Here is a 22,226-nt window from a genome sequence, read left to right on the forward strand (position 1 = left end):
ACCAAGGATGGTAGCTTGTTGTGGGTGATGTGACAAATAGAGGAGGGTGCAGCGGCAATCCTAGAGGTCTCTGTAAATCCTTTAGTGGGTCTCATGTTGTGCAGACTTGATATATGTATATATAGACACACATACATACATACATATACACAGGAAGGAAGGAAGGAAGGAAGGAAGGAAGGAAGGAAGGAAGGAAGGAAGGAAGGAAGGAAGGAAGGAAGGAAGGAAGGAAGGAAGGAAGGAAAGACAGATTTCAGACCACTCCCCTTTAGGTTGCCACAAAGACTGATGATGGAATGTTTCCACTCAGTTTTACTTTGGGGAGGGCTAATACCTTTAGTTATTACCATTAACTGAATGCTTTGAAAATACGTGTTTCTTTTTAGAACAGACACTTCAAAGTTCATTACTGAAGGTATCCAAAAAAATTTAGCCAGTAAATAATAAAAAAGTCAATGTTTACTTTTGATATTAGATTTCACACATAAGTCTCATTTTAGAGAGTTGATTCTTCCATGTTTGTAAAGAATTATTCTCAAAGCATACGAAAAGTACACGCTTCAATTAAGCAAAAGAGTTTATGCTTTGAAAACACAAGAACTAACATAATTATCATAACAGAGTGTCATAATATAGTCTTTCTGCATGTGATTTTAAAGAAAAAACCACAGCTAAGACTATTCAAAAAGCAAAAAATAATAATGAGCAAGGAGAATAAACATATTTAACTCCTTAAAGAATTTTAGTATTTTTCTTCCTAGAAAAGCTAGTCATGAACATAAATCATGGGTTACAAATATTTAAATGAGCAAAGGTGAGCAGTACCAAAATGTTATTTAGTAATGTACTCCAAAACATTAGACATTCCCCGGCATTCCATAAATAAAAGTATAGATTAGACCAGTGCCATTGAACACCAGAGATGATTACAACTGACAAGAGGGTGATCCTGCAGGGTATTAAGAAAGTTAATTCTCTATTATTTATTCAATCCATCAATTAGCGTTTATCAAGCTCCTATAAGTTCCAGGCAGGTACTAGATAGATATGCTCTGGAGAGAAGGAGGAAGGGAGAGGAGGGAGGGAAGGAAGGCAGGAAGGCAGGCAGGAAGGGAGGAAGGGAGGAAGGGAGGAAGGAAGGAAGGAAGGAAGGAAGGAAGGAAGGAAGGAAGGAAGGAAGGAAGGAAGGAAGGAAGGAAGGAAGGAAGGAAGGAAGGAAGGAAGGAAGGAAGGAGGGAAGGAAGGAGGGAAGGAGGGAAGGAGGGAAGGAAGGATGGAAGGAGGGAAGAAGGGAAGGAGGGAGGGAGGGAGGGAGGGAGGAAGGAAGGAAGGAAGGAAGGCAGGAAGGCAGGCAGGAAGGCAGGAAGGCAGGCAGGAAGGCAGGAAGGGAGGCAGGAAGGAAGGCAGGAAGGGAGGAAGGGAGGAAGGGGGGAAGGGAGGAAGGAAGGAAGGAAGGAAGGAAGGAAGGAAGGAAGGAAGGAAGGAAGGAAGGAAGGCAGGCAGGAAGGCAGGCAGGAAGGGAGGCAGGAAGGAAGGAAGGAAGGAAGGAAGGAAGGAAGGAAGGAAGGAAGGAAGGAAGGAAGGAAGGAAGGAAGAATGAATGGACAGTTTGACTGAACTAGAGTTCAGTATGGGAAGTGAGACTGAAAGGAAAATGGTTCAAAACACTCAAAGCATGGAAATCTGAGTTAAGTTCATAATGCCTCCAACATGTTAACTCCCCTAGCTCAATTCTACTAAAAAGTTTCAATCATGTCTTTACTATCCCCATTTTTCCCCTGATTAACAGAGGTAGCTTAACCAGTTTACTTATTCATTCAAAATTTATGTATGTATTCTTAGATATTTAGGCTAGTCTTACTCCATCACTGATTACTGATGTGGAGCATTTCCCAAGTCACTCCATTCATATGAAAAGTATTTACTAAGCATTACTACTATATGTATTGGAGCAATAACTGAAGTTCTTAGGATATAATGGCAAAAAAATAAGTCCTTATCTCAATGTGTTTACATGCTTCTAGCCAGAAACAGCACAAACAATGATTAAATAAATACAAAATCTATGTAAAATAAATACTAAGTAATTTCCAGGTTCAAGAGCACTAGTAACTGTGTAAGAGGTGGAGGGGTGCAGTGGGGAATCAGACTAAGAACCACAGTGGATCATGATTTCAATTGAGCTGAACCTTGAAGAAAGCTAGCAATTTTATGAAGCTGAAGTGAGGAAGTAAGGCATTTTGGCATAAGGAATAGTCAGTGTAAAGGCTGGAGATGGAATATGGAACACTGTATGTTTTGGAGTATGCTCAATATGCTAATTTGGCTTTCATTATTTAATCATCTCAGTCCTATAACTTTTCATGACCCCATTTGGAACTTTCTTGCCAAAGATACTGGAGTGGTTTGTAATTTTCTTCTTTAGCTTATTTTACAGATCAGGAAACTGAGGAAAACAGCATTAAGTGACTTGTCCCAAGGTCACACAGGTAGCAAGTGTGTGAGGCTGGATTTGAATGCATGAAGAGGAATCTTCCTGACTCCAGGCATAGTATTCTATCCACTGTGACACCTAGCTGCCCAATTCTAGTCAATTTGGCTAAAAAACATTAAATCTGAAAGAGTAATGTATAGTAAACCTGGGGAAAAGGCTGAGGAGAGATCATGGAAGGTTTTCAGAGCTCATCAAAGGCATTTGTAGTCAGAGTCCTTGCAACTTTTTGAGCAGGACATCATCATCTTCATCATCACCATCATCTCCACTAGCATTTTTTTATCACCATTTTCAGGTTTGCAAAATACCTTAGAAATATCTCATTTTATCCTCACAACAACCATGGGAAGTAGGTGCTATTAGGTATATTTTACAGATGAGGAAACTGAGGCAGATGGAGTTTAAGCCACTTGCCTTAGTTTACACAGCTAGTAAATGTATAGATCCAAATTTGAATTCAGGCTTTCTCATTTCAGATATAACATTCTTTTCATTGTGCCACATAGCTTCGTAGTCTAGATTCATCAATTTGTCTGTTAAGGAATATCAATGTTGGCAGCCATGTGGATGATGGATTAAAAATGAAGAGTGACATCAACGGGCTAGTAAAAGAGTTCAGGTGAGAAGGGATGAGAACCTGAGTTAAGGTGGTGCCTGAAGAGTGAGGGATCAGATAGGAGAGATACTCTATAGGTAGAATCAACAAACATGGTATGTGATTGTATATGCAGAGTGAGGAAGAGAGAAGAGTTGAAGCAATTCCAAGGTTTATGGGATATCCAGTTGGTGGTATCAAAGAAGTAGTGATGTGGGACATGGGGAGTTCTGGAGAATAATGTACTGACCTACACATTTTCACCTTCTAAATCTACCTTCCTCCCATTTTGTAGGGCACAGGACTACCAGCTAAGATGTCCTCAGTTTGTCTTTTTAGCAAGTTGATCATTCCTTTATGAATACCTCAGTGTGTTCCTCTTCAATAGTTTTCACTTTTTTAGCTTCTTCCACTAGTTCAAGAAAAGGTGCTTCAACCTCGGCAAATGCCTGTAAAAGTTCATCTTTCTTTTCTTGAATGTTTTTTTTCTCTTCTTCCTGATCCATCATGACAGTTTCCATTCGATTCTATTGATAAAAATGAAAAGAAACCAATACGTGAGAATCAGAAGTGAAATGTCATCAAGGAAAATGGATGAAAAGGTTTCATGTAAAAATACAGTAAAGATGCTTGCATTCTCTCTGGCCTTCATTCCGACTAAAGCATAGTGCTCATTCTGCAGTGTTCTCTCATTCCCACCTAAGAAAGTGCAAACTCTTTAACTTGGCATTCAATGCCCTCCATGTTCTGCCTACAACCTTTCCTTTACATTTTGTCCCATATTAGTCCCCTTTAAGGATCCTAATCCACATCAGAAGTGAACTACTTGGCATTTCTCAAAGAAGTCTTCTGCATTTTTACCTTTGTGCATTGGCACATGCTGATCTACATGCCTGAAATGCCTTGCCCCTCCACTATCTGTAGAACTCTTACCCACTCTTCGGGGTCCAAGTCAAGTGTCACCCTATCAATGAAGCTTTCCTTGAACCTTGTGGCCAGAGGTGATGCTTCCTTTCCTTTGAACTTGAAAACTAATTTCTTTATGACTTTTTTATACATACAATATTGTAGGAAAGCTACAGTGCCTAAATGGTGGAGAGCTTGCCTCAGAGCGTGAAGACATGATCTACTGACATGTGAAACTGAACAAATTACTTTTCTCTCAATACCCCCAAGCAACTGTATAAGATCATAAGTGGAAGACCATGTAATAAAGTAGCATAGATACATAGAGTTTCCTCACAATAAGACCAGAGTCTTAATCGGTACAGGAAACTCCCAAAGAGGAAATTCCACCTACCTATTAATATACATACACCTATACGTTGCTTAGTCATTTTCAGTCATTTCTGACTCTGTGACCCCCTTTTGGAATTGTCTTGTTAAAGACACTGGAGTAGTTAGTCATTTCCTTCTATATCTCATTTATAGATGAGGAAAATGAGGAAAATAGGGTTAAGTGACATGCCCAGGGTCACATAGCTAGTAAGTATCTGAGGCTTGATTTGATGTGTTCACTGTGGTGCCTAAGTGCCACATACATATATGCCTACATGCATATAGATACAGATACAAATATCCTATATACGATATAATATATATAACATTTAAGCTTGAAAATAAACTAAGACTTTTGGGACTCCACTATGTGTATATTTATATACATACACACATATACAAATATATATATATATGTGTGTGTGTGTGTGTGTGTGTGTATACATATGTATATATATACATATATAGATATATGTTTTTATATATTATTTCTACATATATATTTATATAAATATAACTATTCAGTGCCTATCTTTAAGAAACGGGCTTCTCCAAAGAGCTGCTTGCATGTATATATGAGTTGGGTTAGAAATACCTAAGCTTAAAATTCCTTACTAAGGAAATGAATTCTTCAATGATATCCTGTTCAGGGTTAAATAAAGAAACTTGAAAGGAAGACACTAAAAGTAAAGAATGTCATCATCACATAGCTAACCAGGGACTTGGACATTTAGGAATAAGATCTTCCTGCCCTTTTACTAGATTGGCAGAAATTTCCATTAGTCCACAAAACGAGCTATAGGGACTGGAGGTCAGTTTCTTCATGCATGGTCAGACATTGCCACTTGTACAAAGAAGGCAACTGTCATCAGCGAGAGAGAGAAAAGAGCGTCTTGGCAGTTCATGTAGAGAAAAGATGCTTCATTACAGGAAGATTTTAAAGGCTAAAACAAAACGCACAACATAAAGCAAATTCAGACTTTTTTTGTTTTTACCTTAACCATTAATCCAATTCCTACTTGATCTCGGATTAGCTTTTTAAAGTATGCTTCCAGCGTCTAAAAAGTGTCAAATAAAGTACAAATTAGGATTTCATTCTAATAAACAATACAGTTTTCAAAGAAAAAGTCAAATGAAAAAATGTCACTTGTAAGCTATAACCCAGAGTAAACACTCATCTTTAATAAAGTAGGTTCCATAAAACAAAAATGAATTTATGTAATTGGAGACAAATCATTTTAGAGAAACATGCTTTGTCTATCAGAAAATAGACTCCCAAAGTAATTTTAAGCCTAGTTTTCTTAGCTGATGGTATAATCAACTTCTATTACTTCCGTAATAGATAATAAATCAAAATGATCAAAAAAGACAAACTTTGTCCTATACTCCCATCTCTTAAAAGCTGTTACTCTGAAAGTTTTCCTTGTTTTATGAACTTATTCATTTTGAAAGCTAAGGATGCATAGCAGGACAGGATCCAAAGTTTCAGCATGAGGTAATTTAAGTCTTCAGATGCCTAGAATAGTACTGATTTTTTATAAACTCTACACAGTAGGCAGGTAAGTTGAGGGGATATGAAAGGGCAGATTTAGCTCTTGGAACCATTAGCAGTTAATGGGAGAAACTATGAATAATGGATAAAAAGGACAAATTTGTAGTTTATGGGGTTAATATAGGCATTAGTATTTAGTATTTAGACTGCAACAGAAATTAATTGAAGCTACACTGAAAATTTCCACATCTATAAATTGAGGGTCTTGGACTACACAACTTCTAAGGTTCTCTCAGGTTTTAAACCTATGATTCTATGCTCTCAAAAGGTCATTTCTTGAAAAGCTCTACTGAAAATAACTGTTGCAAGTACAAGTTCACCACACTGTTTTAAGAGATTAATAAAAATAAGGCGAAAAATTGAGTTATGTTTTTGTAGATTGAGTCCCCAAAACATACCTGTATTTAGAAATTAAACACTCTGTAGGACTAATACCTGCTCTTTCTCATCTCAAATTAGAAATTTCTCAATTGAAAAGTCTTATTTCTCATCTCTGTTAGGAAACCACTGTATAAGTCTAATTAAAAACGCAGTTGTGTTCTATTTCATTGAAGTTTTTTGTGTGGTTGGTTATATATTAAGTAATAATGAGAGTGACCCTTCTCCATTGGTTCTCCTCTCTAAGTATAAACAAATTAAATTTTAAAGATCCAAAGTACGTTATAAACTTTGAGTCAATGGGTAAATGTGAGCCACAATTACAACAATACTGACAACGTTAACAACAACAACTATGGACAGCACTTACTGATATGATTGTGGATCACTGCCAACAATCATTTAGAAACCATGCAAAATGGGCAAAATACAGATTCTAGACACTATAAACCATTAATATTCATACAGATGCTCTTTAAAATTCTAGAACACATTTATGAAATACATAGTTTATAAATACTAAGAAAAGAGTTATCTAAGAGTTCATTTAGTAACAACCTTTCCCAAAGTAAGCTGTTCATTCTTGTTACTGGATTTACTAGATGGCTAGATCACGTGATGCCATGAATATCCCAGTTTTAGTAAGAAATTTTAAAGAATCTGTCATGATGACCTTGCACACATGATAAATAAATAAATGGGCAAATTAAGTAAGTATAGGCTAAATAACAGAATAAAGATGGAGTTCTTTGAAAGACTATTCAATATATATCTGATAGATGAGCCCAAACCAAAAATCCTTAAATTAACAGGAATAAATGTAAAGTTCTGTATTTCTACCCAAATAATCAACTATGTAAATAGAGAGTGGTGAAAATACACTCTGACTGAAATTCATGTGAAAAAAAAAATCTGTTGCCTTAGTCAAACACAAACAGTGAACCTAAAGTATGATCTATCTATTAAAATTAGCTAATGCGATCATGGGCTATACTGGGGTTGGGGGCACTTGTGGTCTCAAGGTCACATGTGGCCTTCCAGCTTCTGGAGTGCAGCCTTTTTGTTGAGTCCAAGTTTTACAGCATAAATACTTTTATTAAGGGGATTTGTTCTGTGAAGTTTGGATTCAATCAAAGGGCTGCATTTGAGGACCTAGAGGGCCACATGTGGCCTCCAGGTCACAGGTTCTCCAACCCTAGGCTATATGATGTCCAAATCAATACAAATAATAGCCTTACTTCATTCGATGGTCTAATCATGTCATGATTAGTGTGTTCAGTTTGGGTCACCATAGTGAGTGATACTAACTAAATAGACTTCATTCAAAAAATAGTGACAAGGAGGGTGAGGGCCTGAAAACCATATCGTGTAAGGAATGGTTAAAGAGAAAGATGTAGTTAGTGAGAAGATGACTTAAAGAGGGCAAAGAATATCTTTAAAAATATCAAGGATGGTCATGTGGAAGGAAGACTCATGATATTTTGTCTTATTCAGAAGTGTTTAGGGCCAATGGGAAGAAATCACTCAGTATAAGAAAGAAATTTCTAGCGTTTGGAACTGATAATAATAAAACGAACTTCCTCCAAATATAGTGAGCTCCCCACCACTAGAAGTGCTCAAATAAAGCTGGATGTTATAGAAGGGATGCCTGAATTTTGTGAGAAATTGAATTAGAAAATTTTTACCATCTCCTCCAATTCTAAAGTAGGTTCAGAGAAATCTTTTTAAATTTGTATTTATTTATTTTTAACATTTTTTTCTTTTTAAACTTTGAGATCTAAATTCTCTCCATGCCTCTTCCACATCTACTGAGAAGGCAAGGAATATGATATGAATTATATATGTGAAATCGCGCAAGACATATTTCCATATTATATTCCAAAAAAGAATACCAAAAATAAAATGAGAAAAATATAGCTTAATTTGCACTCAGAGTTCATTGGTTCTTTCTCTGGAGGTCGATAGTATTTTTTTTCATCATGAGTCTTTTGGAATTGTCTCATATCATTGCGTTAATCAGAGTAGCCAAGTATTTCACAGTGGATCCTCATTACAATATGGCTTTGACTGAGTACACCAATCTCCTGGTTCTTCTCACTTCACTTTACATCAGTTCATATAGGTCTCACAACGCTTTTACGAAACCACCTCCTTCATCCTTTTCTACAACACAATAGTACTTCATCATATGCCACAATTTGTTCATTTATTCCCAAATAGATGAGGATCCTCTCAATTTCCAAATCTTTGCCCGTACAAAAAGAGCTGCTACAAATGTTTTTGTACATATCGTTTCATTTCCTTTTTCTTTGATCTATTTGGAACACAGGTTTAGTAGTGGTATTGCCAAGTCAAAAGGTATGCCACAGTTTTAAAGCCCTTTAAGCCTAGTTTCAAATTGTTCTCCAGAATGGTCGGATAAGTTCACCACTCCACCAACAGTTCATTAGTATACCTATTTATCCCTCATCCGCTATAGCATTTATCATTTCTAAAAGGTATGACATAGAACCTCAGAATTGTTTTCATTTGCTTTTCTCGCATCAGTAGTGATTTAGCATTTTTTCATATAATTATGGTTTTTATTTTTTTTTCTGAAAAATGCTTGCTTTGAACATGTATCAATTGGGGAATAGCTCTTATTTTTCTAAATTTGACTAAGTTTAGAAATGAGGCCTTTAGAGAAACTTGCTGTAAAAATCTTTTATATCATTTCATTGTTTATGGTACCTTTTAGCAAATGTTAATTTTCCTGATTTGCTTTTTAAATTAAGTCTGCTCTTGCTTTTGCTTTATCTGAGAACATGATTGCTACTGCTGTCTTTTTTTTAGTTCAGCTGACACATTAAATTCTGCTCCAGCCTTTTACTTTAACAGTGTCTTTTTGTATCAAGAGTGTCTCTTATAAATACCACGTTGTTGGATTCTGGTTCTATTCCATTCTGCTATCCACTTTTGTTTTATTGGTGAGCTCATCCCATTCACATTCACGGTTGTGATTACTGTGCATTTCCCTCCACCCTATTTCCTTTTCTTTCTTCTTTTCTTTCTCTTTTTATCCTGGCCCTCCTCAAAAGTCCTTTTTTGCTTCTAACCACTGCCTCCATAATAGACTTACATCCATGCCCTCTTTTAGTGAAAACTGCTTTTAACAGACTTAGTAATGACAAAGTTCTTAAAGGTTGCATGTATCATCTTCCCATACAGGAATGTAAAGTGTTTAAAGTTCTTTAGTCCCTCATGGTTAATCTTTCAGGTTTACCTTTTTTATACTTCTCTTGAGCTTTGTGTTAGAATGTCAAATTTTCTATTTATCTCTGTCTTTTCATCAGGAGCGGCTGAAAGTCCACTGTTTCATCAAATATCTATTTCCCCCCCTGAAGATTATGTTCAGTTTTGATGGATAGGAGATTCTTGGTTGTAATCCTAGCTCCTTTGTCCACTGGAATATCAAATTCCCAGTTCTATGATCCTTTAATGTTGAAGGTACTACATCTTTTGTTATCCTGGCTACGTGATATTTAAATTGTTTCTTTCTGGTGGTTTGTAATATTTTCTCCTTGAGCTGGGAGCTCTGAAATTTGGCTATAATATTTCTGGGAGTTTTTATTTTGGGGTCTCTTTCAGGAAGTTATCATTAGATTCTTTCAGATGTGAGCTACCAGGGCAGTTTTCCCTGATAATTTCTTGAATCATGATGTCTAGGCTCTTTCTTTGATCATGACTTTCAAGTAGTCCAATAATTCTTAAATTATTTCTCTTTTACACATTTTCCAGGTCAGTTGTTTTTCTAATGAGACATTTCACATTTTCTTCTTTATTTTTTCATTCTTTTGATTTTGTTTTATCATTTTTTGTGGAATTATTAGCTTACATTTACCCAATTCTAAATTTTAGGGAGGTCTTTTATTTAGTGAATTTTTGCACCTCCTTTTCCATTTGGACTACTTTGCTTTTTAAGGAGTTCTTTTCCTCAGTTATTTTTGTGCCTTTTTTACTATTAAGTCAATTTTGCTTTCTAAGGTGCTATTTTCTTAAATATTTTTTGTGCTTCTTTACCAAGGTGTTAATCATCTATTCATAATTTTATTTTATCACTCTAATTCCTTTTCCTAATTTTTTTCCCTTTACCTTTACCACTGATCTTTTTCTTTAACTCTTCCAGGAATTCTTGTTGGCCTTGTTTCCAATTAGCTTTTTTCTTTGAGGCTTTGTTTGTACCTGTTTCACACTGCTATCTTCTGATTTTGTTTCTTGGTTTTCCTTGCTACAGTAGTAGCCTTTTATAGTCCAGTTCTTTTTTTTTGTTTGTTTGCTTATTTTTCCAGCCTATTTCTTAACTTTAAACTTTTTGCTAAAGTTGGTCTGTGTTCTCTGGGGAAGGGGGGGATGCATTATCTCTAACTGCAGGCTTTTTCTTGATTCTGTTTTCAGGTCTGATGCTTTCAAGGTGATGTGATCCTGGGAGAGGTGTAGTGTCTGATCTCCTAATCTGTACTCTGGTCTTTACTTAAGAAGCACCTGTGGTTTCTTGCAATCACAAGCACTAGGGCTCTCTTCGTCTTGGAACTTCAATCAGGGTCCCTGATCCCTTGTGGCAGACCCCTAACACTCCTTTCCATCCTAAAAACAGGTTATCCCATATTCACTGAGACTTAGATATTAAAATGTCTTTTCCTGACAAGATATTTTTCTTGTGCTTTGTCATTATGTTCCATCTAGGTTGCTCCTTTTTTTAAAATTTCACCTGCTCCTACATCCTTGACTTAATCAAAGATGATAACACATACTGACATTGTTTAAATTATACCCAAGTTTTTCATTTTAAGTTCAATAATATCTTAATTTGATACATGGAAGTGGATGACTGAGAATTAAAACTTCCTCTCATAGTGATCCCAGGGAAACAGAATCTGATTCAGCAAGATAGTAGCCAATGAGAAGTCCTTCCTACAGCAGCAAGCAGAAGGCATGGGCTTAGTTGGTAGCAGTAGCATTGGACTGTCACACTTGAAATTGAACAAAAGGGTTTACCCTGAGGCCATTCTTCAAGCAAGATAACATTTATAAACAGGAGCATACTGCCTGACAATCAATAGGTCAATATCTTGCCTCCATTTATGCCAGAAGACCCTGAGAAAAAGGACAGCTTCCTTTTTAGAGGCTTTGGGGAGTACAGAACAAAGAACATAACAAGGTAGATGACATCATGGAATTGAGTACAAAATGACTAAGCTGAAGTGCAGGAACAACATGATTGGTTGAAAGTTTGGTAATGTGGGCTAGTAACAACTCCAACTCTATCCCCTTCTACTCTTGTGGGACTAAGAAATTTTCCTTGTTTGAATCTAGGTGTGAGGTAGCAGCCCAGACTTTTCAATAGCAAACCAGATGTTGTTGAAAGATAGTTTGGTGGTGTAAAGACATTAGGTTTGTTAGGTTGTGTACTCCCCAGTTTATGTGCCATGATCTGCTTTTGATGAAGTTATGCTTGTTCTTTTTATTCAACATTTCTTTTCCTAGGCATTTTTTAACAATCCCTCTAGCAATACATTATAAAATTTTGTCAGGAACTAATGTCCCCATCCCCATGTAAGGTATCCTGAGGGAATGTCAAGCTTTTCATGGTTATCATAGAGTGAAGGACCTTTTGCTCTCCCTACTCCATCTCTTCATGGCTGACCATTCCCCATTCCTGGAAGGTATTTCTTACACCCCTCTGACTCTTGGAATCTCTAACTTCCTTCAAATCAGCTCAAGTGCTGTCTCCTACATGAGGCATTTCCTGTTGCTTGTGCCTCTTCATATGACTTTGTAATTATGTTTTGTATGTATTTATGTTAATATATAATTATATAATATATATTAATAATAGGTGTTATCATTATCCTCAATTTATAGATTAGGGAAATCAAGGCTCAGAATAGCTAAATGACTTGCCCATGATGAATTTTAGGGCTAGAAGAATTTAATTTTGAATTAGGAATCTAATGTGTAAAGACATTTCTGTTAGACACTAGAAGAGATACAAAGTTTAGATAAGTTACGGTCTCTGCCTTGCACTGATTTTGAAACTAGAGACTAAAGAATAAAGATCCTAAGAGACCATGAAATACCTTTAATGAAACATCTCATTCATCTATAAAGCAGGATGTAAATATATCTCAGTGTCCAAATTTGGCTTAGATCTCTCCTAATGCCTGATCTCTTATCCTCCTACTCTCTCCAAAATTTCCTTAGGAACTCAGGTCAGAATGGAAAGAAACATTTAAAATCACTAATCTAGTGTCAAGATAAACTGTCAAAAATTATAAAGAATTCGGAGGGCAGAAGAAGAGAAATATTGCACTAGCAAAAAGACAAATTGCTAAGCATAGCAGAAAATCTTGAGCCAGTCTTAGGCCACTGAGATCCACTCACCACTCATTAAATTACATTTCTCTGGCAGTGGACTAGTAAGTGTATGGTTACCAGAGACCAAAGCAGGAAATAAAAAAGAGTCACATCCATATAATGGGCTTACAAAGCACTTACCTCATAACTACTCAGAGTTTAAGTAGGGAGTAGACGGCCTGTTCAAGGAATATAGTGCTGGACTCAGATTCAGGAAGACTTGAGTTCTCATCCTGACTCAGACACTTTATATGTAAAATTGGGCAAGTCATTTAACTATTCTGAGCCTTGGTATCCTTAATCTGTAAATTGAGGATAATAATAGCACCTGTCTCACAAAGTTGTTATGAGGATTGAATGAAATAACATCTAAAAAGCACTTTGGAAGTTTTAAGGTAGTATATGAATGGCACCCACTGTTACAAGCATTGTAATAGTTATTTCGCCCATCTGGTAGATTAAGAAGTTGAGATTCAGAGCACCTATCAGGAATACCTTTGATTTAAAGATTTTGCCCTCCAAAAATTATGATACTTTTAAGCTTTAAAGTAGTTGTTTTCAAAGTTGTAGTTACTCTTTTTAATCCAGCAGTTAGAAAATAATAATGACACTGCTAAAAACAAAAGCCTAAAATTTTGCTCAGAGGTACTACTTATCAGATGAGTCTATTTTGACATAAGGCATGAAAAAAATTATAAAAATATCTGATGAAAATCCATTTCCAAATAGATAAGTAGTCAGGGGATTAAGCAAATCGTTCTCAAAAGAAGAGTTCCAAGCTATTAATAACCATATGAAAGAATGTCCTAAATAATAAGAAAAATGTAAATCAAAACAACCCTGAGGTTTTACCTCATGGTTCACAAATTAGCAAAGATGACAAGTGATGGGAACAGTCAATATTAGAGGAGCTGTGCAAAGATGGGCATATTAATGCATCAGTTGTAGAAGTAATGGTATATTACCAGACTATAGGAAACGTGAGGAATACTGAGATGAAGAAAAAAATGTTACATGACTAAAGTAGAGGAAAGTAAGAGGAAAATAACATGCACAATGACAACAATGTGATAAAAAAACTAACCACAAAACAATAAAAATTGAATATTTCAGAATTTAAAAGACTGTTCTCCATGATTGCATGTGTATAATCTATAGTGAACTGTTTACCTTCTCAAGGAGGGGGCAGAGGAGGGGGAAAGGAGAGAAAGTGGAACTCAAAATTGAAAAAAAATGTTAAAAATTATTTTTACATGTAACTGGAAAAAAATATAAAAATCAAAATTTAAAAGATCACAATTGGCCCTAGAGGAGACATTAGAAGACATCATTGCTTGTTCCTTTCTAAAAATTGTAATCCATGGAGGTGAAATGTTGCATATAATATCAAATGAATTTGATATGTTAACAGGTTTTGCCATTTTTTTCCTTTTCTACTTTTTTAAAAAAAATCTTAGTAGGAATGGAATTTAGACAGCAGAGTAGAGGCAGGGATTTACCTGAGCTCTTGCAAATGTACCTCCAAAAATGTTAAAAATAATACCCCATAATGACTTCTGGAGCAGCAGACCAACAAAAGGATGGGATGAAAAAATTTCCCAGGAAAAGACATCTTTAAACATCAGTAGGAAAGCTCTGTCTTGTTGGGTTAAGAGTGGAACACAGTCCAGTACCAGTCACAGTGTAGGCCATGTCCAGCAAGCCATCAGCAGGCTTTAGAAGTGACTGAATACACAGCTCTGTCAGTTTCCCCAGACAACTAGTCAGAAGTAGATTACAAAAGGTCATTTGCTGGCACTCTAATTGGGATTCTGTTGCATTGCCTAGACATGGTTCCAAGTCACAATCCCAGGGCAAAGAGGAGCACCACCAGAAGCTGGGATACTAGTCACAGTTCCAGTTCAGAAAACTCACAGACCAGAACACAGACAAGGGGAGATATGACCATACCTCTCCTTAGATCACAGCACCTCGAAAGAACTGAGAGCTTGCAGACTCACTGAGCTAGCCTTAAAAACAGTGGCACACAAATCTTAAAACTTGAAACAGTGTCCCTCCACCCTAGGAGCAGAAAAGTCAAGAAATAAGCTGGAAAAATGAGCAAATAACAGCAATAAAGAATCTGACAATAGAAAGTTACTATAGTGACAGGGAAGATCAAAACACAAACTCAGAAGATGATAATGAAATCAAAGCAGCTACATGCTAAGCCTCAAAGAAAAATATGAATTGGTCTCAGATCGTGGAAGAGCTCAAAAAAGTTTTAGAAATCAAATAAGAGAGCTAGAAGAAAAATTGGGCAAAGACATGAGAATGAGGCAAGAAAATCATGAAAAAAAAGAGTCAACAATTTGGTAAAGGAGGAACAAAAAAATACTAAAGAAAATAACACCTTAAAAAACAGAATAAATCAAAGAGCAAAAGAGGCACTAAAATCCACTTAAGAGAATTCCTTAAGAAGCAGAAATGAGCAAGTAGAAGCTAATGACTTCATGAGACATCAAGAAACAATAAAACAGATTCAAAAGAATGGGAAAATGGGGAAAAAAATGTAAAATATCTCATAGAAAAACTCACAAAAAAAAAAACCCAAAAAGAACTGACCTGGAAAATAGGCCAAGGAAAGATAATTTAAGAATTACTTGACTACCTGAAAGCTATGACCAAAAGAAAGAGAGCCTAGACATATTTCAAGAAATTATCAAAGAAAACTGCCCTGATATCCTGGACCAAGAGGATAAAATAGAAATTGAAAGAATCTGCCAATTACCTTCTAAAATAGAGTCTAAAATGAAAATTCTCAGGAATATTATAGTCAAATTCTTGAGCTCCCAGGTCAAGGAGAAAATATTGCCAGGAAGAAACTATTCAAATATTGTGGAACCACAACAGGATAACACGAGATTTAGCTGTTTCTGCATTAAAAAATTGGAGGGCTTGGAATATGATATTCCAGGGGGCAAAAAAACTAGGATTATAGCCAAGAATCACCTACCCAGCAAAACAAAGTATAATCCTTCAGAGGAAAATATGGAAACTTAATGAAATTGAAGACTTCCAAGAATTCCTAATGAAAAGACCAGAACTGAATCAAAAATTTGACTTTCAAGTATACAACTCAAGAGAAGCATAAAAAGGTAAATATGAAAGAGAAATCATAAGGGACTTGATATGATCAAACTTTTACAATCCTACAGGGGAAGATGATACTTGTAACTCCTAAAAAATTTATCATTATTAAGGCAGTTAAAAGAATGTACGTAGAGCACACAGATGTAAGTTGACTATGATGGGATGATCTTAAAAAAAAATTTAAGTGGTGAGAAAAAGGATGCACTGGGAGACGAGGGAAGGGAGAGGTAGAGTAGGGAGGTGGAACTGGTTTTAAGAATGAATGACATCCACACCCAGTTGGGTATAGATATCTATCTTACTCTTTAGGGAAGTAGAAAGAGAAGGGAAAAAAGAGATAGGTAGGGGCCCTGATAGAAGGGAGACTGGATGGGAGAGACAGTAGTCAAAGGGGAAAATCACTTTTTTTTTTTATTACGTCCAGGAGCCTAGATGGTGAAGTAAGCCGTAAATCACTATAACTCTCCCATATTTATCTCCAAACAAACATAAAATAGAACCTCAAAACAAATCCTGGAACAGCAGTACAAGCAAAAAGATGGAGTGAAAAAAACTTCTAGCCCAAAAAACTTGTAAAATAACAGGAAAGTTCTGTCTCACTCAGGTAAAAGAAGAGTGCAGTCCAAGACAGTAATGACCAGCAAACCAGTAGTAAGTCCTACCACAGCACACCAGTAGAAGATCCTGAGCCCCAGTGTGGGGGAGCAGGCAAACATCAATATCAGGATCCCTCACATGCTTCAGCATAACCCTGGGCAAACAGGCAGCCTCCAGCAGCCAGACTTCAGTGTAGCCCCAGAAAAACACAGAAACACCCCTCCGGCCTCAACACATACCAGACATCAGCATGAGGACTCCAACTCAGCACCACGTAAGCTGCCAGACCCCTACAGCCTCTAGCAGCACCACCCAACCTCCAACTCAGCCCCTCAGTACAGCACCAGACACGAGGGTCCCCAAGGCAGCCAGGGCAAGATCAGTCAGCATTGGGTAAATGGCCTGGGCCTGTAGCCCCTATCACAAAAAGTCTAAGACAGTGCCCCTTTTAGCCTGGGAGCAGAACTAAAATTTAAAACAAAAGAAAAGCCCCCCAAAAAATGAGTAAAAGTTGAGCAAAAAAAAAAAAAGTAGGAGGTGAGGAGGTTAAATAAAGGTTAGGGGGCAGGAGGAACTCATAGAAGTAAGGGCAGACCAAGGAGGTGGTAGACATAAGCAAAATATTGTTCAAGCAGGGAAAGGTAAAAGGAGAGAGTGGACAAACAAAAGGAAAAAGAGTATGGAAGGAAATACACAGCAATCATAACTGTGAATGTGAATGGGATGAACTCTCCCATAAAACAGAAGCAGAAAGCAGAATGGATCAAAAACTAGAATCCTACAATATTTTGTCTACAAGAAACACACTTGAAGCAGAGAGAGAAATAGAGCCAAGGTAGGGGCTGGAGCAGTATCTATTATGCTTTAGCCAAAGTAATAAAAAAAATATAAAAAGTAGGGGTAGCAATCCAGATCTCATGTAAAGCAAAAGCAAAAATAGACTCAATTTAAAGAGATAAGGATGGAAACTAGCTCCTGCTAAAAGGTACCATAGACAATGAAGTAGTATCAGTACTAAACATATATGCACAATATAGTACAGCATCCAAATTTGCACTTAATAGTATTTTATTTTTATCTAAGTACATGTAAAGATAGTTTTCAGCATGCATCTTTATAAGATTTTGATTTCTAAATTTGTCTTCCTACTTCCCTTCCCTCCTCCCTCGTCAAGAGAGCAGGCAATAGGATATGTTATAAATGAACAATCATGTTAAACATATTTCCACATTAGTCAAGTTGTGAAAAAAGAATCAAAACAATACCAAAAAATCATAAGAAAGGGGGGAAATGAAAATAGTAAACTTTAATCTGTATTTAGACTCCATAATTCTTTTTCTGGATGTGGATAGCATTTTCCATCATGAGTCTTTTGGAATTATCTTAGATCATTGTATTGCTGAGAAGAGCTCAGTCTATCGCAGTTGATCATCACAGAATGTTGCTGATGCAAAAATTTTAAATAGAATACTAACAAGCGGATTATAACACTATATCACAAAGATCATACACTACGACTAGGCTGGATTTATATCAGGATTGCAGGATGGGTTTAATATTAGGAAAACTATCAGCATAATTGAACATATCAATAACAAAACCAATGGAAGTCATATCTCAATAGAAGCAGGGAAAACTTCTGACAAAATACAATACTCATTCCTATTAAAAACACAAGAAAGAAGTAGAATCAATGGATCTTTCCTGAAAATGATAAGTAGCGTGTATCTAAAACCATTAGCAAGCATTATCTGAAATAGGGTAAGCTAGAAGCCTTCTTAATAAGAGCAGGGTGAAGCAAAGATGCCCATCATCGTCACTATTATTCAATATTGTACTGAAAATGCTAGCTATAGCAATAAGACAAGAAAAAAGAAATTGGAAGAATTCGAGCAGGCAAGGAAGAAACAAAACTATTACTCAGTGTAGAAGATATGATGATGAACCTGGAGAATTCTAGAGAATCAATCAATCAAGGTCAAATGGATACATGATGTAGGTATAAGGAAAGATAGTAAAAGAAAATTTGAAGAAGATACAAAATATTTCTTATCAGACTTATGAATAGTCCAGTAATCTATGAGTAAAGAAGAGATAGAGAACAGTGAGGTATAAAGAAGATAATTTTGATCACATAAATAAAAATGGCTTTGTACAAATACAACCAATGTAGGCAAGATCAGAAGGAAAGCTGAAAATTGGGGGGAAAATAATTTATAGACAGTTTGATAAAAGTCTCATTTTAAATATGGAAAAATATAAAATCTGTAAGAAAACAGGTCATTTCACATTTGATAAATGATCAAAGGAGATGAACAGACAGTTTTCTAAAGAAGAAATCAAAACAATTTATAGCCATATGAAAAAAATTCTCTAAATAATTATTGTTTAGAGAAATGCAAATTATGATCTTGAGATATTATTTTACACCTATCAGATTGGCTAAAATGATTGAAGTGACAAATGGTGAAAAAGATGTGAAAAAACAGGGGCACATTGTGAACTGATCCAACCATCTTAGAGAACAATCTGGAATTATGACCAAAGAGTTATTAAAATGCCTATACCCTTTAATCAAGCAATACCACTACTAGGTCTATTTTCAAAGATGATTGTTGTGTTCATCCTTAGTTTATGAAGAAGACCATGACATCAGAAAAATGATGACATGACTTACACTTGACTTGTTTTGAGTGAAAGAGGGCTGTGCAAGGTCAGCAATATCATTTTCTCCTCTTGAATCATCTGGGTCCAGTGACCAGATATTTATCAGGATGACTAGAGATGGCCCAGGATGCAATGAGAGACCTTGGCCTTCTTAGGCTGGCCTTTTCAGGTACTCACTTAGAGGGAGGTAACAACCATTGAGTGAATAGGTCTCTTTAAGAAGTAGTCAGGGAATGGCCCTTTTAATGAACAAAAGAAGAAAAAATAACTAAATCAACCTGGGAGGGAACAGAAACTGTTACTACTGATAATCACTCTAAGCAAGTCATTAAGTGGAACTTGGGCAAGGATCACTGTTGTCCAGTCTATGGGCTTCAGAGTGCACTGGGTTTAAAGTTTTGGGTATTACAAGGAAGGAAGGGAGGGTGGGTGGGTGAGAGGGAGAGAAGAAGAGGAGCAAGGAAGGAAGGAAGGAAGGAAGGAAGGAAGGAAGGAAGGAAGGAAGGAAGGAAGGAAGGAAGGAAGGAAGGAAGGAAGGATGGGAGGGAGGGAGGGAGGGAGGAAGGGAGGAAGGGAGGAAGGGAGGGAGGGAGGGAGGGAGGGAGGGAGGGAGGGAGGGAGGGAGGGACATCTAGCCAGTAAACCCCAAAGGAAGGAATTGAACTGGGTTACCTGGGTAGCTGGGTCCCCACTCAGGCAGCTCGGTCTACTCACAGGTTGTGTTCATCCTTTGTTTTGAAGAAGACTATGATGTCAGAGAAATGATGACATGACTTTCACTTGACTTTATTTTGAGTGAGGGAGGGCTGTGCAAAGTCACCAACCTCACTTTCTCCTGCTGAGCCACCGGGGTCCAGTGACTAGATCTTTCCAAAGATGATTAGGGAAAAAGGAAAATAACACATAAGTTTTAAAATATTTATAGCAGCTCTCTTTGTGGTGACAAAGAACTGGAAATTGCAGGGATGCCTGTCAATTGGAATATGGCTAATCATGTATGATCATGATGGAATACTACTGTGCTATAAGAAATGATGAGCTTGTTGATTTAAAAAAATATATATAGTTAGACTTGCACAAAATAATGAAGAGCAAAATGAGCAGAACCAAGAAAGCACTGTATGTACTAACTGCAATACTCTTTTAAGAAGAACTTTGAGTGACTAAGTCATTCTGTTATAAATACCCAAATTAACCAAAAAGATCATAATGAAGGAAGATGTTTTCCTCTGTATCCAGAGGAAAAACTGATAAACAAAAGTATATATAGAACGAATTTACATATATGTATATGCATATTATTGTGTGCAATGGTAACTATCTCTAGGGAGGAAGAAAAAAAAGAAATTTACAAGATAACTCATATATTTAAAAGGGATAGCAAGTTGTACATAACAGATTTGCAGTTTCATGTGCAATCACCTTTTTATTATTCTGCTTTTGTGGAAATGCTTGCTTTATTTCATAAATTCAAAATAAAAAAGAGAATCAACTAGAAAACTAGTTGAAATAATTAACAACTTCAACAACGTTTCAGGAGACAAAATAAACCCACATAAATCATCAGTATTCCTATATATTATACCTAAAAAGTCAAACACTAAGAGATAGAAAGAGAAATTCCATTAAAAATAATTGCAGGCAATATAAAATACTTGGGAGACTACCTGCCAAGACAAACAAACTACGTGAACAAAATTGCAAAACACTTTTCATACAAATAAAGTCAGATCTAAACAGTTGGAAAAATATTAATTATTTTTCAGTAGATCAAGCCAATATAATAGAAATGACAATTCTACCTAAAATTTATTTATTTATTCAATGTCATACAAAGCTACCAAAATTGTTTCATAAAACTAGAAAAAAATAATTACAAAATTCATTTGGGAGAATAAAAGGCCAAGAATATTAAGGAAATCAATGAAAAAAAAGTAAGGAATGTAACTTGGCCATATCTGATCACAAACTGTATTACAAAATGATAATCATCAAAACAAACTAGTACCGGCTAAGAAATGGATTGGCAAATCAGTGGATTAGGCACACAATACATATGAGTACAAGACCATAGCAATCTAGTCTTTGATAAATGGAAAGATCCAATATTTTTGGACAAGAACTCACTATTTGACAAAAACTCCTGGGAAAATTACAAAGCAGTTTGGCAAAAACTAGGTAAAACCAACATCTCACATTGTAAATCTAGATAAGATCAAAGTGGGTACACGATTTAGACATAAAGGATGATACCATAAGCAAATTATGGGAACAAGAGATATTTTATCCATCAGATATATGGCTAAGGAAAGAATTTATGATCAAGCAAAAGATAGAAAGCACTATGAAATGTAAAATAGATAATTTTGATTACATTAAACTAAGAATCAATTGCACAATCAAAACTGATATAGCCAGGATTAGAAAGAAAGCAGAAAACCAGAAAGGACAAAAATTATAGCAAGTTTCTCTGATGAAGTCCTCATTTCTCAAATATATAAAAACTGCGTCAAATTTATAAGAATACAAATCATTTCCCAATTTATAAATGGTCAAAGGTTTTGAACAGGCATTGTTCAGATAAAGAAATCAAAGCTATATACAATCAAATGAAAAAATGCCCTAACGCACTATTGATTAAAGAAACAAATTAAAACAACTCTGAGGTACCACCTCATGGCTATCAGATTGACTCAAAATTTTATAAAAAGTAAGTGTTACAAAAGTAAAAACAAATAAATAAAATTTTAAAAAAGTAAAATAAATGCGAATAAGGATGCTTTCAGGAAGATCTGGAAAAACTTACATGAACTGATGCAAAGTGAAACGAGAAAAAAATGAGAACATTAACAGTAAAAGTAGTATTGTACAATAATCAGCTGTGAATTACTGGGCTCTTCCTAGCAATACAATGATCTAAGACAATTCCAAAGGACTCATAATGAGAAATGCTATCCATATCTCCAGAGAAAAAAACTGATGGAATCTGAATGCATACTTTTTTTTTCCCTTGGGGTTCTTTTGTCTGTTTTCTTTCACAACATGACTAATATGGAAATGCTTTGTATGCCTACACATATATAACCTATGGCAACTTGCTTGCCTTCTCAGTGAAAGCAGAGAGGAGGAATAGAATTTGG

At 36.0% G+C, this 22,226-nt stretch overlaps 1 protein-coding gene across 2 annotated transcripts in view; it reads right to left on the reverse strand.

The window, feature by feature from the left end:
* CCDC178 (coiled-coil domain containing 178) overlaps nucleotides 1–22,226 on the reverse strand; it is a 622,621-nt gene that overhangs the window by 388,575 nt on the left and 211,820 nt on the right. For both annotated transcript variants that reach the window (XM_072604506.1, XM_072604507.1), the window contains exons 15-16: nucleotides 5,363–5,425; nucleotides 3,455–3,616 (exon numbers count right to left, since the gene is read on the reverse strand). In XM_072604506.1, coding sequence (XP_072460607.1) covers nucleotides 3,455–3,616; nucleotides 5,363–5,425 — 225 coding nt within the window. The remainder of the gene's footprint in view (nucleotides 1–3,454; nucleotides 3,617–5,362; nucleotides 5,426–22,226) is intronic.

This window comes from Notamacropus eugenii, chromosome 4, assembly GCF_028372415.1.
Source record: "Notamacropus eugenii isolate mMacEug1 chromosome 4, mMacEug1.pri_v2, whole genome shotgun sequence".
NCBI classification, from domain to species: Eukaryota; Metazoa; Chordata; class Mammalia; order Diprotodontia; family Macropodidae; genus Notamacropus; species Notamacropus eugenii.